This window comes from Pecten maximus, chromosome 19 (assembly GCF_902652985.1).
Source record: "Pecten maximus chromosome 19, xPecMax1.1, whole genome shotgun sequence".
In the NCBI taxonomy this organism is placed as follows: Eukaryota; Metazoa; Mollusca; class Bivalvia; order Pectinida; family Pectinidae; genus Pecten; species Pecten maximus.
This window is the reverse complement of record NC_047033.1, coordinates 21,900,708-21,920,650: the sequence shown is the minus strand read 5'-3', so window position 1 is coordinate 21,920,650 and position 19,943 is coordinate 21,900,708. Positions and strand designations below refer to the sequence as shown.

At 38.4% G+C, this 19,943-nt stretch overlaps 1 protein-coding gene across 1 annotated transcript; it reads right to left on the bottom strand.

The window, feature by feature from the left end:
* Positions 1-1,119: 1,119 nt before the first annotated feature.
* On the bottom strand, positions 1,120-12,853 carry LOC117317471 (formin-2-like). Its single transcript, XM_033872282.1, has 2 exons — positions 12,659-12,853; positions 1,120-1,839 (listed from the first exon to the last, which is right to left on the bottom strand). The coding sequence occupies exons 1-2, from the start codon at positions 12,851-12,853 to the stop codon at positions 1,120-1,122; spliced, it is 915 nt and encodes a 304-aa protein (XP_033728173.1).
* Between the last annotated feature and the right edge of the window lie 7,090 nt (positions 12,854-19,943).

Here is a 19,943-nt window from a genome sequence, read left to right as displayed (position 1 = left end):
GTGTGAATTACTTATCTTTCTACTTATAAAGTATGTAGCAGTCAGAGTGGAATAGGAAGTTTAGTGGCGTTTGTTGTCTTTATATTCATTATGGGTTTGGCACTTAGAAAGATAGCCGACAGCTTAACAGTGCTAACCTCATTAATTCCAAACAGATGGTTTTGGCTGGGCCCTCTAACATTTTTGATCTCCAATAGACTCTAAGAACCTCCATTTTCTATAAATGTTCGTGATCAATATCGGATATAAAGACTTAATTTGCCCTAAAACTGCACAGGGATAGCCGATAAAGTTCGCATGACAGCCTATGTTTACAACTGAGTTATTTAACACTACAAGTGGATGTCCTATATCTAAACGAACCGTCACTACAGCATCCCTTGTCGGCCTAGATCCTCTTGTGTAATTATTGGATTATTTTTCTATTGTCTCGCACCAAGTGATTTTGGTATTGGCAGTGAAAACAGTTTCAGTACTGCACCAGGAAAGAGAACTCGCATACGACAGCCCGTCAATACTCGTGGCGGTCGAAACCACATGATTTTCTTACATCATATACAAATTTCCTATACTGTATTACCTTGTAAATTCATAATTATTATGTACATACTGATTATTGGAAGAAGGCGGTTTTAAGTTGCGATAACTTGTGTCCTATTCCTGTTGTTTTATTTAACAATAAAGATATGTTTAAATCGAAAATGAATTTTGAAGCTAACAGTAAGGTTTTTTTTTTTATTAAGGGGCATATAGGTGAATGATGTTATAGAGTTCTCTTGACGTATTTTGAAGTTGTTTTCTGATGTCTTAATTAATAAATACACAGAAATTTTTTAGAGCCATAAATCTACAAACGTTCAACATACACAGAATAAAATACATTGCCAGTCACCATAATGGCTTTTTAAAACACAAATTGATATAATACAGTTAAAACTCCAGAAACAATGTATTCAAGTCTTCTGTTTTGACAATATAATGGACACAAGAACTTCTAAGTTTGTACAGTATATTTAATTAATAGCATTAATTTTTAATGGCCCAGTTTAATTACAAATTTAGGGAATGTAAGCTTCATGTAAAAATATACAACATTTCGGCGATTTCTCATCCCATTGTTTAAGCTGTAATACCGGTACCGGCAGTAGGCGTCAGGGGTTCTGGTTCTCGGTCGTCCTTATGGTTGCAAGTGTTACTCAAGAGGCGAGGGTAGGGAACACACCGGCCGGAGACTGGCGGGGGTAGGGGACACACCGGCCGGAGACTGGCGGGGGTAGGGGACACACCGGCCGGAGACTGGCGGGGGTAGGGGACACACCGGCCGGAGACTGGCGGGGGTAGGGGACACACCGACCGGAGACTGGCGGGGGTAGGGGACACACCGACCGGAGACTGGCGAGGGTAGGGGACACACCGGCCGGAGACTGGCGAGGGTAGGGGACACACCGGCCGGAGACTGGCGAGGGTAGGGGACACACCGACCGGAGACTGGCGAGGGTAGGGGACACACCGGCCGGAGACTGGCGGGGGTAGGGGGCACACTGGTCGGAGCCTGGCGAGGGTAACGGACACACCGGCTAGAGCCTTGCTAGGGTAACGGACACACCGGCTGGAGCCTGGCGAGGGTAGGGGACACACCGGCCGGAGCCTTGCGAGGGTAACGGACACACCGGCCGGAGCCTGGCGAGGGTAGGGGACACACCGGTCGGAGCCTGGCGAGGGTAGGGGACACAACGACCGGAGGTTGGCGAGGGTAGGGGACCCACTGGCCGGAGCCTGGCGAGGGTAGGGCACACACCGGCTGGAGACTGGCGAGGGTAGCGGACACACCGGCCGGATCTTGGCGAGGGTAGGGAATTAAGATCGTAGAAAAAGGTGTGAAGACTTGCAGCTGGAGACGTTGTCGTAGTCACAACTTTGGAGGTGATCGGGAACCATATCACTTGTCGTGTACTGCATATGTTTAATAAGTTTCGTGGGGAGAACAGTTTTTAACACTGATAAATAAATAAGTATAAATTGCAAGTTAAATAAAAATCAAAGTCAGGTCAGCTTATACAAAAGCGTCAGTTATTATATGACAAATGACTACAGGTGACGGGATGGTAATCAGTGACGTCAGCAGATCGGTAGGTGCTTCACAACATCAACCCATAAAAAAAAGATATTAAAACTAAAGAAACACGTTGGTTTGTAGGAGTTACCTCCCTCAATCTCTGACAGAACGAAGGCATAATTCTTATAGCAAAGCCAAGCTATTTCGCAATCGCCAGAGTTATACTAACGGTATATCTTACCATACAATGGTATTGACATGATTGAACGAAAACAGGAATTTCTGAATAATTATTGCGAAATAACGGAGGAACAATATATAGAAGTTTGACTGTATAAAAAGGGTACGCTGTCGAATAGAACCATTTTAGCTTTACCATGGCCTACTTAACGAGGTGTGCAATATGATCACTGAGGAACATCATTGTGCATAAAGATCTCACGCAACTTAACAGTTTGCTTTACACTGTATATATTATCACGAGTGACAGAGTCCCTTCAATTGCTCATTTAAAATTCAAATGATGTGAAATTTTATTAAATTAAAGTTAAAATTACTCTATGATAGGTTTAATGGCATAATTGTATATGAATAAGAGCACCCCGGTATTCGCAAAACAATGATCCTGATGTTTAAAGTGTTGACTTACCGTTGATTTCTCAAGTAAATTGCTACATGAACAAAACTAAGAAACACATTTCTTTAGTGACTTGGTTTGATGAGACAGAAGCTTGGCTAAATTAGTTGTGCGAGACCTTAAGGAGAGACATTGTATTGAGGCTTTACTGCAAATAAAGGGAATCAATTTAATCGAGGTATTACTGTGCACCATTGTATTGAACTTTTAACGTACATGTTTGCAAACATGGGACCTTATTTTACGACTTTAGTTATACAACTGCATACATGGATGTCATTTTATATATGAAAGCAACGTCGCCAATCCGACAATGAATCCATGTTCAATTCAAAAACGCTTACTTGATAGGCCATTTCAATTTTAATTAATTTAGGCTCAATGGACAGGGTGAAAGGATATTTATAAAATCAACGAAACCGCTCCGTCCAGAAAGAAGGCCACATGGCGTTATATATTACAATCTTATAACTAGAGGGAATGCCATAGCATGTGTTAAACTATTTCTAGGACTCGCCGATAACCCTATAAATATTTACATAAATAGCAGATCGTTGTGATGCCGTGCAAACAGCGATCATCAAAACTAAAATCCCAGTAATTCCACATCAAACGGTTGTGTTGTTTGGAAGTGTTTAGAAGGTAAATATCACAGCCATTTAAAACACTCTATCCATTGGATGCTTACATCTGTGATACTTAATATAAAACCGCGTGGTGATAAAAATGAAACATTTTAATACTGGTGCTTTACGTAACATTTTCCAATAAAAATGATACCCGCATAATCATATATTATTATGATCTCCCAGACAGCACATTTTTGAAATAAATACATTTGATTATTCAACTTTCTGTTAAACTAATTATTTCGAAATGCATGCAAGAAGTTTTTGAAATCGTACCTATGATATAAAAGAGGCCATGGAATTGACCGTTGATGTAAACAAAAATGCAAATAAACAATAAAATAGTGCATCGCACTTATGGTAAGTACCCCGTAACCATGGAAACACTTATGTGACGTCATCCATTTAGTAGCACTTAATACTGTGATATATCATCAGGTCTCTATAACATGGAACAAACAACTACTTCATTAAATACAATATACTTTTCACATTACTCAACCGAGATCTTTCCAAAACATTAATAACTAGAGCTGTGGCCAGGATGGTTGATTAACACCCCCGCAGCCATTACAAAACAGTTGATGATAATGATGTAATGGAAAAAGTTTTACATGATAATTTTGAAATAGTTACAGTTAAATAGTTATTTTCTTTATTAAAAAGAAAAGAAAGGAAAAGAAAAGTTTTTAAGTATATCTTGAATAACTTTAAATTCTCTTTACAGAACGAAATTAACAATTATTGAGAGAATTAATTCATTTAAATTTTAAAAGTTCTATCAAATGATTCTGAATCAAAATTAACAATAGACGTGAAAAATAACCCCCTTTTCAAGTTTTATTAATCCGCATCCATAATAAATTTGGCATTATTAGATTTTTTCTGGAAATCATTTTGTGCATTTGCATGTATAGGTTTTTAATTATATTGTGTCATATATTCAGGGGGCACATCTTCGTATTAAAGTGATCATTGTCAAAATATTTTCGGAGATCAGGTGAAATTTTTACATAAAAGGGGGCATAACCCTCTAAAGGAGGGGCTTTCTTTCAATTTGCGTCAGGGGGCATAACTCCATATTTTACTGATTATTGCCACACAATTTCAGAACGATGCAGTAAAAACTGAGCGAATACATAGCCGGATATTTTTTTTACATAAAGGGGGCATAACTCTCTTGAAGGGGGTATTATGTTAATTTGCTTCACGGGGCACAATTCCGAGTTGTCCTGATCATTGTCACAAAATTTCAGAGAGATCTGGTGAAAACTGAGCGAATGCAGAGCCGGACAAAATTCGCCTACGGACGGACGGACGGACGGAAAAGCTGATTCCAGTATCAACGATCAGTGTCATATGAGGACGAGTATCAAGGAGACATCCGCAACCAGTGCAATTTGAGGACGAGTATTTTACCTAGATCTTGGATATGTATAAGTCAATAATATATAAATAGCTTACCCTTTACATATTCATCACGTGTTCTTGTTGCAAAACCCTTACCCTTAATATAGAAAAGCAAGGGAATTAAAAAAATAAAAGAAATGAAAGAAACAAACCAAATTAAAAAAACAACTTGTATGTACCCGACATCAATTCCATATGTTCTGTACGTAATATGGGGTACGTCTAAATACATAACAATGTATACTCTGTCGTGTTGAGCCACTTAACAGGCTGTAAAAGACAACAGATGTCCCAGTGTTCTGTACCAGGCCCTTCCAGGGAGGAACATGAAGGTTAACACATGGCCATATTAGCAATACCTCTTTTGGAACATTTATATATCTGATTCAATGAATTGAACGCGCCTCACGTCGTCTCTCGCTATCTCGTTTATCTAGACTTTCCTGAGAACAAAAGCAAAAAAAAAAAAAAAAAAAGAACAAAAAAACGAGGGAAATATCGACTCTTTTTGGAAAAGTTTACTCTGCGATATAAAAGAGTAAAGAATCTGACCTAGTTTTAGGTCATCGATTTCGACACACTCATTTGACGCTAAACTACTCAAACTGAATACCTTCTCAATTTTAACAAAGTCGTTACTTAATTTAAGTTGATGGTAGTGTATATGGGTAATACAGGGAACACGTTAACACGCACTACAAAATCAATACATAGTAGGTTAAATGTACCAATAAACTAAACATGACGTATAACAATGGGGACTAATCAGGTATATATACTAAACTAATCATGACGTATAACAATGGGGACTAATCAGGTATACGTACTAAACTAAACATGACGTATAACAATGGGGACATGACGTATAACAATGGGGACTAATCAGGTATATGTACTAAACTAAACATGACGTATAACAATGGGGACTAATCAGGTATATATACTAAACTAATCATGACGTATAACAATGGGGACTAATCAGGTATACGTACTAAACTAAACATGACGTATAACAATGGGGACATGACGTATAACAATGGGGACTAATCAGGTATATGTACTAAACTAAACATGACGTATAACAATGGGGACTAATCAGGTATACGTACTAAACTAAACATGACGTATAACAGGCGACTAATCAGGTATACGTACTAAACTAAACATGACGTATAACAATGGGGACTAATCAGGCATACGTACTAAACTAAACATGACGTATAACAATGGGGACTAATCGGGTATACGTACTAAACTAAACATTACGTATAACAATGGCGACTAATCAGGTATACGTACTAAACTAAACATGACGTATAACGATGGGGACTAATCGGGTATACGTACTAAACTAAAGATGACGTATAACAATGGCGACTAATCAGGTATACGTACTAAACTAAACATGACGTATAACAATGGCGACTAATCAGGTATACGTACTTAACTAAAAGAAACATAAAATGGACTTGAATCGGAAAAAACACATTATTCCCTTAGAAGAAAATTGACTGATTGGAACTAAGCAAGAGAAGAAAAGAGTATAGACTTGAATTCCGATATTGCCCGACGTGATTTTAACGATGGTTTCTTGTAAAGATATTGCTATATTCTAAAATTATAAGTTAGTTATATTTTTGTTAATATTGATAAGATATTACAAGAAAGCATTATTAGGCAAGCTCACACATACTCGAAATGTAAACCACTGTCATGTGTGAAGTTTATGTGTAGTGCACGTTGGTGCAGCCTCGTCTCGGCTCCGTTACAAATCTAGCGATACAAATAAATGCGGCGAGTTATTCCCCCGGTCAAGCGTCCAGTCCAGCGGTCATTTTAATGTTAGCAGAGCGCGATACACGTATGTAACTACATTGTTCGGTAATTTGGGAGTATGCGTCTTTTATTCTCCTTGTTTTTCGGCATAGCCGTATAATTTTCTTTTGGTCCGGATATGACGCGACAGGTGGCGTTACTGGTCAAGATAAAGTATGTGATTGGTCAATGTAGCGGTCAATGCAAAATACAGATATGCAGTTAAAAACGAAACAAAGTTAAGATTGAATGCAAGCTGAATAAGTGGATGTACCTTTTCAAATGACACATTAATAAAATTATATTCCTGATTCAAACTGATACAATTTCGTTTTCTGTACTGAAACACATTAGTTGGTTCATTTATTTCACCAGCAGTTTTATATTATAACCACCAACATTAAAACTCCACTCTCTCACCCCGTCTCTCTCACCCCTTCTTTCTCTCACTCCACCTCTCTCTCACTCCCCCCTCTCACTCCCACTCCCATTCTCTCTCTCTCTCCACCTCTCTCTCTCATTTACACTACCTCTCACTCCACTCTCTCTCATTCCCAATCCCTCTCTTTCAATCCCTACTTATCCTCTCTCACCCGTTCCCTTACACGCCCTCTCTATCTTCCCTCTCTCTTAGGACGTCTCCAATGAGATAACAGCACACCTGCTATCAGCAAAGAGTATCCAAACAGGGTCGATCCTACCACAGCAGGGGCCTCCGATCAGAGAGTGCAATCCTACCACAGCAGGGGCCTCCGATCAGAGGGTGCAATCCTACCATAGCAGGGGCCTCCGATCAGAGGGTGCAATCCTACCACAGCAGGGGCCTCCGATCAGAGGGTGCAATCCTACCACAGCAGGGGCCTCCGATCAGAGAGTGCAATCCTACCAAAGTAGGAGCTCAGACCAGAGGGTGCAATCCTGCCAAACTAAGACACCCCTATGATGCAATACAATTGCTACAGCAGTAGCGCTCAATCAAAGGAGCATTGCAAATGTAGATGAAAGTGTAGTATTAGTACACTGTATCAACCTACATTCTGACAAGCATACGGGAAGGCCAATTGGGGCTTAGGGGACCTTTGATTACACGATGGTACATATCGCACCCGTGTTTGAAAAGAAAAACGCATCCTTCTTCCAAATCATACCACTTTATACCAAAGAAAATCAATTTTTCCAGGTGTACATATTTTCTACACACACGTTATTTATAACTGCAAGCGTTTCATGTTCAAAAAAATATTTTAAAAAACGTTTCAAAGTATTCTAAAAATTTACATATTAATTTTGTTTCAAAAGTTTAAAATAAAGTACTGGTATTTATTAAATTTTAATTCATTCCAGGCCAAGTATAAAGGAGGTAACTCTTACTATGTCTCCTCGGGTAGACTAAGTACAGCTCACCCCTACCCAATACAGTTACTAATCCCTGCCCAAGTCAGTACCTCAATACACTAATCCCAATAATTATCTCCAACGGCCACTCCTACCGCCCAGGTAATCGGTGACGAACTACCGTCGGCACCCAATGTAGTATTGATTATTCCAATTCTTTTTATATTTTATTTCATATCAACAGAAATTTACACGATAAACACAACCTGTCAAAAAGACAAGACAGGGCAACATGAATAAGGTGCTTCAGTACATTTGTGCCGAGTAAGATTTGGAAATAACCAAACGGTTTGAACCAATAATGAACCCCTCCACAAATGACCTAAAATACACAATACAAAAGTAAATCCATATAATGAGCTTAGTATGAGGAAACCGAGTGTGTACCTCTCCAGTATCTGATTACTGTCTAAATTGTGTCAGATGCGAAAATTGTGTAGTGTTATGAATATCCAATATGATAAGATATTAGATTACTAAAGTATGCGTATACATACTGGGTTTAGATATTCTGTATACTCAATACCTTGATCTCGATTATGTTGCGATGTAGTACATGCACAGTTTTTCAATTATTTGAAGAAAAAAAATGTGCTGCAAACTATTTACACATTCTTATGCAAATACACCAGAGATTGTCATACATTCTTCATCTGTGTAAACCTTGCACTACTATAAAAAGCAATTTTGAACGACTTCTTACTTATGCTTTATTTATGTAAACTTAGTATATGTTTAGATAATTTTGTATACACCTCACTCCGACCTCACACTAAACCTTGATTTTATATTAAACCAACACCAGTACCATTTACCTGATAGAACAAAAACAATCTTGTCCTGTCAAAATTATTCTTGTTAAAAGATATATAAGAAATAAGAAATGTCTGTGTGTGTATATATAGAACCATCACCACTTATATTTGACTATCAGATAAAAAAAATCAAGTCTTATCGTGTCATGATTATTCCTGTGTTAAAACTACCTTTTTTATAATTCTTTTATTTTTTGAAAGTTGTTCACATATTAAACAATAGACATGATGAATAACAAAGGTAAAAAAAACGATACACATGATGTATCATCATCAACATGTATCATCATCATTATCATCATGCATCATCAACATGTTCCCGCATTCGTACATGAACACGTAGACTCGTAGCATGTGACTCCCCGTTCACAGTAGAGCGCATTCTAATAGACTGCATAGATTTAGTTAGTGCATTGTATCAATATACTCAATCATTCTATAGATGTATTCATTATATCCGCAATTTTATTTTTTCGAGTTTTTAACTAAAGATTAGTTTTATCTATAACAACCTAAGTGCCCTTGGTATGTCGTTTATGTTTTTAAATCATATTAATGTACATTTTTAGCCCACCGTCATCAGATGGTGGGCTATTCAAATCACCAAATCATACCCCCCTTTGGCTGTAGTTGTGCACTGTACCTTTTTTGGACTGATATGAAATCCAAGATGGCTGACAGGCAGCCATCTTGGAATTTGACAGTAATACTTTGTTATCGCCTTTTCTCAGAAAGTACAAGAGGGATTTCTCTCAAATTTCATATGTAGAATTAACCTTTTTTTAGACTGATCTGAAATCCAAGATGGCCAACAGGCAGATATCTTGGATTTTGAAAGTAATACTTTGTTATCGCTATTTCTCAGAAAGGACCTGAAGGATCTTTCTCAAATTTCATGTGAAGAATCCCCTTGGGCCGTAGTTGTGCATTATATCTCCTTTAAACTTATCCAAAATCCAAGCTGGTCGACAGGTCGCAATCTTGGATTTTGAAACTAACACTTTGTTATCGTTATTTCTCAAATTTCATACATGTATGTACGTTTCCCTTGGCCGTTGTGTTTGCATTGTACCTATTTTGGTCTGATCTGAAATCCAAGATGGCCGACAAGCAGCCATTTTGGATTTTGACTCTAAAATTTATATCGCTATTTCTAAGAAAATACCAGAGGGGTCTTTCTTAAATTTAATATGTAGGTTTCCCATGGTCTGTAGTTGTGTATTGTGTCTTTTTTGGACTTATCTGAAGTTCAAGATGGCCGACAGGCTACCTTGAATTTTGACACTTATACTTTGTTTTCCCTATTTCTTGAAAAGTACTGGATGGTTCATTTTCAAATTTCATATTAGGTTCCCGTTGGTCCTTGATTGTGCAATTAACCTCTTTTTCGACTGAACCGATAAATAAAATGGCTGATAGGCAGCCATCTTGGAATTTGATAGATATAGATTGTTTTAGGAGTACTGGATGGGTAACATTATCAAATTTCTTATTTACGTTCTTCTTTGTCCGTAGTAGTCATTAATTGACCTTGTTGGAATTAAAGAGAAATTGGATTTTAGGCAGCCTTTTCGTATTTTAACAGTGCTAGTTAGTTATCACATTTTCTGTAGAAATGAGTTTTTTATATCGTCCGATTTCAATTAAAAACTGTTTTTATACAGATTTATCATAAAAAAATATGCAAAATCTGCTTCCCTTCCCCAAGGATGTTTATAACCTAATTATGTTTAATTCATTATGTCCTTTATGACAAGTAGTAATATAAAGGAATGGTTGACGGATGGACAGACGGACGTCCTTAAGGATGTAGGGGTAGTTGTGGGGCAAATTCCGAGATTACCGAGATTACACCCCACTAGTCAAATCCGTCCATACGTGTCGTCCGTGCAGCCGGGACTAATGTAGTCAATCTTTTGTCCGTCGTTTATATCAATTCTATAAAACTGACCCCTTTTGGCCCCACCCCTCAGACCCCAGGGGGTCAGCCCCGTCATTTGTACAATTTCAAATTCCTACCCCAAGGTGATGCTACCAGTAAAATATGAGAGATATCCATTGTTTGGTTCCAGAGAAGAAGTCAATTATATGAATATAGCCTGATTGACCACATTTGGCCCCGCCCCTCGGGCCCCTGGGGGATCAGTCCTATCATTGGTACAATTTTGAATCCCAACCCCATAGTGATGCTTCCAGGCAAATATGAGTGACAGGCATTGCTCGGTTTCAGAGAAGAAGTCGTTTATATCAACATAGCCAAATTGACCACATTCGGCCCCACCCCTCAGGCCCCTGGGGGGGTCAGCCCCATCATTTGTACAATTTTGAATCCCCACCCCATAATGATGCTATCATATGAGTGATAGCCATTACTTGGTTTCAGAGAAGAAGTCGTTTATATCAATATAGCCAGATTCACCACATTTGGCCCCGCCCCTCAGGCCCCTGGGGGGTCAGCCCCATCATTTGTACAATTTTGAATCCCCACCCCAGAGTGATGCTACCAGAAAAATATGAGTGATAGCCGTTGCTTGGTTTCAGAGAAGAAGTCGTTTATATCAATAGCGCAAAACGACCCCATCATTTGTACAATTTTGAGTCCCCTACCCATAGGGATGCTTCTGACTAAATTTGGTCAAATTCTGATGTGTTGTTATGAAGAAGAAGTCAATTGTTGACGGACGGACGGACGACGGACGGACGACGGACGGACGGACGGACGCAACGGTATGGCATAAGCTCACCTTGGTCCTTCGGACCAGGTGAGCTCAAAATCATTTTCCTGATTCAAACGCAGTCTTATTATCACCAAACATGATTCAAACTGATATAATTCTGTTATCCGTGCTGAAACTGCGCATTTATGAATTAGTTAGTTGATTTATTTCACCAGCAGCTTTACATTATAACCACCATCATTAAAACTATGCCATTTATCTTTTTTAAAGATATTTCTTGTTTATCAATGGTCTTCATCTTGCCATCATTTTATCGATATTGAATTTGAAATACGGTTTGAGTTACACCACAGTAATGTTGGTACCCTAATTAATAACATATAATGACGGGATCACGTTACCTTACTTTAAACACGTGTTTTAACAGTACACGTGTAAAATAGGCTATAGGTCAAACTATAGTTTACGTCGATACAGCTTCAACATTTTGTCATTGACTTCCATTAATTACTAATTAGAATAGTCATCACTAATGAGTTATTAACAAAACGCCACACACACGCGTGGAAGGGTCTAATTATACTCTCATTAGTTAATTACTTCCATTAATATTTCAAGCGACTAAATGATAGTGATAAATTTTAATTGTCTCTTGGGAGCGATTTACCTGTTTTCGTTATGGCGTATTGATGATGTAAAATAGTGATGTCGTTTTAGTTACCAACATAATGCATATAAAATAAACAATTACATGCATGCTTGAATAGGCCTAAAGCCATATCATCAAGATTAACAAGGAAATGTTTTATACTTTCGATGTAAACATTATGTTTTACGTCTTAGAACAACTTAACGAGGGTTGATTGGTATGTTTTGAGCCTCGTATTTAAGGAGGTACGCAATGATGTTCTTTTTAAGTCATACTATTTGCTAACTATATAGGGCCGTGTACCCAAGGACTAGTCTCATCTGGTTAGTTTATATCGACGAGGTAGCTCTCTAAAGTAAACAATACAAGCAGTTTTTGCAAATGGACAAAATCGGTTAGGGTTAGGGCTAGGGTGAGAGAGTCTGTCATTGCCATGACTGCCATTGACGATTGTGGTTTTGATTGATTGAGCATCCGCCTTATACAACTGATCTCGCTCCATCAGATTTTTTTCCAAAACTGAAAACAGCTATTTCAGACATCCTAACCCTAACCCTAATATGCAGTTGATGACTTTCTGAACAGCTAAGAAAAAGAGTTCTATAAAAGTGGCATTGAGGCCCTTAAATGAAGCAGCGTCTCTGTCTGGGTCTGTCATCAACCAGCTCAATATTGTGTTCCACAAGAATGGCACAACATCAACAACAGATTCGCTGAAGTCTATTTTCTCCATAAACTTGGGTAAATCTTCCTTCTTGGTAGCTGGCATCTCTTGTACGGTTACGTCTGAATTTTGCACAAGATGGCTCTAGAGGGAATCACACGTGTTGGTAGTAATGTTTGACAGCTGCACACCTTGCTACTGGTTTGATATGACAGGACAGATGATTACAACGCCAACATCTCACATTAGATCTAGACTGGTTACCAGCTCCATACCCTCGTCCTCTAGATGTCTGACCTCTCTGTCCTTGACCTCTGGGTATGTACCCTCCAGTACCGCTGTGTGATTTATTCTCAAACTTCTTCTAAAAACTCTTGATGGCTGCTGTGATTTGATTCACCATCGCTTTCAGATCACCTGCTACCTTCGTCTTTCTTCTGCCTGACCTCTCAATGGACCTTACAGCTATGCACAACGCAAACACGCAATAGCATCAGCCTTGTCAACCGATCCTTCCCTGAGATCCTGTCGGAATCCAGGCCAAAACTTGTTATGAAGTCTCCTATTCCTCTCCCCTTGCAAAAGACACGAGTCAATAAACCCTCTAATCTACAGGCCCACTCTGCCACAGACTCCTCCAAAGACTAAGACAAAGAGTAAAACTCTCCAACAGTGTTCCTGAAGGTCATCAGCGCCATACAAGCTGTGTAATTTCGCTAAAATATCGCTAGACGTAACTGGTGATCCTAATCCCATGTCTCCTTCATTTACAGTCGATGAGGAATCACTTCACACATATAAAATCGGATATTTTTTTGTATACTGAGTCAGTGGTCTTTCCCGACCAGATGCCCTAGGTGACATTCCACTATTTTACACTTTCATATATACATTATTGAAAGGACAACATTGAGTCATAGAACACATTCTTATCAATAAGATTGATAAATACACGCCTTAACATATATACTGTACATGACATATATATATACTTTAATATAAACAGTGCAAAACGATTTACACGTTCACAAACCTTGTTGCTTATGCATATTAATTGGATGATAAAGTGTGAGAATAAATTTGGACAAACATTTATGGCGGCGATAGTACTCCCTATGGTTAACAAATGTCGTCCGTAATCATAACTAGCAATGTCCATTCACCAGCACTTCTGGCGTTAAAAGACCTTGAACTAAGGACAAAAGTTGTGTTAAAGTAACGCTAAAATCAATCCCTTGACAATAGAGAGCGTGTAGGGGAATCATAAAAATAAAATCACCCGAACACATACTGTTATAGGAAAGTATGACAAAAAGAAAGACAGAAAGACAGTATTTCATTTGTAAGGGACTTACATCCCAGTTCTAAGTGAAGTTTTCCAAATAACATCTTTGCGATACTCGAGATACACAATTGATTACAAGCACATCAAGACGGATGTATTGGTACTAATCTAATTCCCTTGGACGTTTGTCATCTGATCTATAAATAGAATGCATGGCGGCGAAGTGTTTGCAATGGTAAAAGGACGCTAATACAGATTAAGTAGTTTGTTTCCCTCAATCTCCAAAGTGAGATTAGTGGAAAACCAGAAGACAGTGACATGCATGAACATTCCCCTCTGAACTCGGATTTTTTTTTCAAATACGCACAAACAGAGAAAAAAAAACGATGTATAATGTGATAAGTGCTAATTTGGCGACATACGATAACCACATTAGGTAGCACACTACAGTAGGGCAGGCTGGCCATGGACGATTTTTTTTGTTAAGCAAATAACTCCTGTATTATGATATGCAAAAAACATGCAAAAATAAATGTACACTATAATTGGTATATTCAGTATGAAGTAGTACATACAGGCTTCACATTTGTTAAAACAAAAATTAATAAATTGGTTCCGAATTTTAAATATCCGGATTTTCCGCAAGTGTGTTTACACAGGAAATTTAGTTTTGCCTTCAGCGAAAAATGGAAGCCCACCGAAAAGGTAAAATAGCAGGAAAACTTAATTTACAACATATGTTAAAACAAGATTAATTCTGTCTTTGGGATAGAGATATTTAATTTCAAATAGGTTTCAGAAAAATAATTGTGTAGAGAATTGTGTCATTTTGGGTCAAATAACATAATATTTTGCAATTTTTCAGCACTTTTGAAGCTGTTATCATGGTATTCACAGCTCTAAAAATCACAGAAAATATCAGTTTACTTATCCTTCAAAGCTGTATTAAAATTGCAAATGTTGTACAGATTACAAATATATATACTTTATTAGAGGTAATATGTAGGGTTAACTGGCAATGTTAACATATCTAAAACATGTGCCATATTTTTCAGAATTAGGCATTTTTACTGTACTCTGCTACCTTACCAGGACAAATATCTTAAAATAAATAATTCGTTTGCTCCAACCCCAAGTCGTCAAATCGTGCAAAAAAAAAAGACTTAGAGAATTTCTTAAAGGAACGTTTGCCGCATTCTTTTCTTTATTGTTTTATTATAGGGTCAAAGCCCATCCCTTACTGTATTGGTTTACCGGTAATTACTAGTATATGGTCAATGCCCATCCCTTTCTGTGTTGGTTTACCGGTAATTACTAGTATATGATCAATGCCCATCCCTTACTGTATTGGTTTACCGGTAATTACTAGTATATGGTCAATGCCCATCCCTTTCTGTATTGGTTTACCGGTAATTACTAGTATATGGTCAATGTCCATCCCTTTCTGTGTTGGTTTACCGGTAATTACTTGTATATGGTGAATGCCCATCCCTTTCTGTGTTGGTTTACCGGTAATTACTAGTATATGGTCAATGCCCATCCCTTTCTGTGTTGGTTTACCGGTAATTACTAGTATATGGTCAATGCCCACCCCTTTCTGTATTGGTTTACCGGTATTTATATGGTCAATGCCCATCCCTTTCTGTATTGGTTTACCGGTAATCTTCATGCCCAATGCCCATCCCTTACTGTATTGGTTTACCGGTAATTACTAGTATATGGTGAATGCCCATTCCTTTCTATATTGGTTTACCGGTAATTACTAGTATATGGTCAATGCCCATCCCTTTCTGTGTTGGTTTACCGGTAATTACTAGTATATGGTCAACGCCCATCCCTTTCTGTATTGGTTTACCGGTAATTACTAGTATATGGTCAATGCCCATCCCTTTCTGTATTGGTTTACCGGTAATTACTAGTATATGGTCAATGCCCATCCCTTTCTGTGTTGGTTTACCGGTAATTACTAGTATATGATCAATGCCCATCCCTTACTGTATTGGTTTACCGGTAATTACTAGTATATGGTCAATGCCCATCCCTTTCTGTATTGGTTTACCGGTAATTACTAGTATATGGTCAATGTCCATCCCTTTCTGTGTTGGTTTACCGGTAATTACTTGTATATGGTGAATGCCCATCCCTTTCTGTGTTGGTTTACCGGTAATTACTAGTATATGGTCAATGCCCATCCCTTTCTGTGTTGGTTTACCGGTAATTACTAGTATATGGTCAATGCCCACCCCTTTCTGTATTGGTTTACCGGTATTTATATGGTCAATGCCCATCCCTTTCTGTATTGGTTTACCGGTAATCTTCATGCCCAATGCCCATCCCTTACTGTATTGGTTTACCGGTAATTACTAGTATATGGTGAATGCCCATTCCTTTCTATATTGGTTTACCGGTAATTACTAGTATATGGTCAATGCCCATCCCTTTCTGTGTTGGTTTACCGGTAATTACTAGTATATGGTCAACGCCCATCCCTTTCTGTATTGGTTTACCGGTAATTACTAGTATATGGTCAATGCCCATCCCTTTCTGTATTGGTTTACCGGTAATTACTAGTATATGGTCAATGCCCATCCCTTTCTGTATTGGTTTACCGGTAATCTTCATGCCCAATGCCCATCCCTTTCTATATTGATTTACAGGTAATTATATGGCTAATGCAAATCCCTTTCTATATTGGTTTACCGATAATTACTAGTATATGGCCAATGCCCATCCCTTACTGTATTGGTTTACCGGTAATTACTAGTATATGGCCAATGCCCATCCCTTTCTGTATTGGTTTACCGGTAATTACTTGTATATGGTCAATGCCCATCCCTTACTGTATTGGTTTACCGGTAATTAATAGTATATGGTCAATGCCCATCCCTTTCTGTGTTGGTTTACCGGTAATTACTAGTATATGGTGAATGCCTATCCCTTACTGCATTGGTTTACCGGTAATTATATGATCAATGCCCATCCCTTACTGTATTGGTTTACCGGTAATTACTAGTATATGGTGAATGCCCATCCCTTTCTGTATTGGTTTACCGGTAATTACTAGTATATGGTTAATGCCCATCCCTTTCTGTATTGGTTTACCGGTAATTATATGATCAATGCCCATCCCTTACTGTATTGGTTTACCGGTAATTACTAGTATATGATCAATGCCCATCCCTTACTGTATTGGTTTACCGGTAATTACTAGTATATGGTCAATGCCCATCCCTTTCTGTATTGGTTTACCGGTAATTACTAGTATATGGTCAATGTCCATCCCTTTCTGTGTTGGTTTACCGGTAATTACTTGTATATGGTGAATGCCCATCCCTTTCTGTGTTGGTTTACCGGTAATTACTAGTATATGGTCAATGCCCATCCCTTTCTGTGTTGGTTTACCGGTAATTACTAGTATATGGTCAATGCCCACCCCTTTCTGTATTGGTTTACCGGTATTTATATGGTCAATGCCCATCCCTTTCTGTATTGGTTTACCGGTAATCTTCATGCCCAATGCCCATCCCTTACTGTATTGGTTTACCGGTAATTACTAGTATATGGTGAATGCCCATTCCTTTCTATATTGGTTTACCGGTAATTACTAGTATATGGTCAATGCCCATCCCTTTCTGTGTTGGTTTACCGGTAATTACTAGTATATGGTCAACGCCCATCCCTTTCTGTATTGGTTTACCGGTAATTACTAGTATATGGTCAATGCCCATCCCTTTCTGTATTGGTTTACCGGTAATTACTAGTATATGGTCAATGCCCATCCCTTTCTGTATTGGTTTACCGGTAATTATATGATCAAAGCCCATCCTTTACTGTATTGGTTTACCGGTAATCTTCATGCCCAATGCCCATCCCTTTCTATATTGATTTACAGGTAATTATATGGCTAATGCAAATCCCTTTCTATATTGGTTTACCGATAATTACTAGTATATGGCCAATGCCCATCCCTTACTGTATTGGTTTACCGGTAATTACTAGTATATGGCCAATGCCCATCCCTTTCTGTATTGGTTTACCGGTAATTACTTGTATATGGTCAATGCCCATCCCTTACTGTATTGGTTTACCGGTAATTAATAGTATATGGTCAATGCCCATCCCTTTCTGTGTTGGTTTACCGGTAATTACTAGTATATGGTGAATGCCTATCCCTTACTGCATTGGTTTACCGGTAATTATATGATCAATGCCCATCCCTTACTGTATTGGTTTACCGGTAATTACTAGTATATGGTGAATGCCCATCCCTTTCTGTATTGGTTTACCGGTAATTACTAGTATATGGTTAATGCCCATCCCTTTCTGTATTGGTTTACCGGTAATTATATGATCAATGACCATCCCTTACTGTATTGGTTTACCGGTAATTACTAGTATATGGTGAATGCCCATCCCTTTCTGTATTGGTTTACCGGTAATTACTAGTATATGATCAATGCCCATCCCTTTCTGTATTGGTTTACCGGTAATTACTAGTATATTGTCAAAGCCCATCCCTTTCTTTGTTGGTTTACCGGTAATTACTAGTATATGGTGAATGCCCATCCCTTACTGTGTTGGTTTACCGGTAATTACTAGTATATGGTCAATGCCCATCCCTTTCTGTATTGGTTTACCGGTAATTACTAGTATATGGTCAAAGCCCATCCCTTTCTTTGTTGGTTTACCGGTAATTACTAGTATATGGTGAATGCCCATCCCTTACTGTATTGGTTTACCGGTAATTACTAGTATATGGTGAATGCCCATCCCTTTCTGTATTGGTTTACCGGTAATTACTAGTATATAGTCAACGCCCATCCCTTTCTGTGTTGGTTTACCGGTAATTACTAGTATATGGTCAACGCCCATCCCTTACTGTGTTGGTTTACCGGTAATTACTAGTATATGGTCAATACCCATCCCTTTCTGTATTGGTTTACCGGTAATTACTAGTATATGGTCAATGCCCATCCCTTACTGTATTGGTTTACCGGTAATTACTAGTATATGGTCAATGCCCATCCCTTTCTGTGTTGGTTTACCGGTAATTACTAGTATAGGGTCAATGCCCATCACTTTCTGTATTGGTTTACCGGTAATCTTCATGCCCAATGCCCATCCCTTTCTGTATTGGTTTACCGATAATTACTAGTATATGGTCAATGCCCATCCCTTACTGTACTGGTTTACCGGTAATTACTAGTATATGGTCAATGCCCATCCCCTTCTGTGTTGGTTTACCGGTAATTACTAGTATATGGTGAATGCCCATCCCTTTCTGTATTGGTTTACCGGTAATTACTAGTATATGGTTAATGCCCATCCCTTTCTGTATTGGTTCACCGGTAATTACTAGTATATGGTGAATGCCCATCCCTTTCTATATTGGTTTACCGGTAATTACTAGTATATGGTCAATGCCCATCCCTTTCTGTATTGGTTTACCGGTAATTACTAGTATATGGTCAATGCCCATCCTTTTCTGTATTGGTTTACCGGTAATTACTAGTATATGGTCAATACCCATCCCTTCCTGTATTGGTTTACCGGTAATTACTAGTATATGATCAATGCCCATCCCTTTCTGTATTGGTTTACCGGTAATTACTAGTATATGGTCAATGCCCATCCCTTACTGTATTGGTTTACCGGTAATTACTAGTATATGGTCAGTGCCCATCCCTTTCTGTGTTGGTTTACCGGTAATTACTAGTATATGGTCAATGCCCATCCCTTTCTGTATTGGTTTACCGGTAATTACTAGTATATGGTCAATGCCCATCCCTTTCTGTGTTGGTTTACCGGTAATTACTAGTATAGGGTCAATGCCCATCACTTTCTGTATTGGTTTACCGGTAATCTTCATGCCCAATGCCCATCCCTTTCTGTATTGGTTTACCGATAATT

Bases quoted from the DNA above. Each gene is read 5' to 3' on its own strand.
- LOC117317471 (XM_033872282.1), bottom strand. From the start codon at position 12,853: ATGCCAGCTACCAAGAAGGAAGATTTACCCAAGTTTATGGAGAAAATA. The intron at 1,840-12,658 runs GTCATCAACTGC...ACCCTCGCCAAG, and splicing joins TTTTCTTAGCTGTTCAGAAA to ATCCGGCCGGTGTGTCCGCT.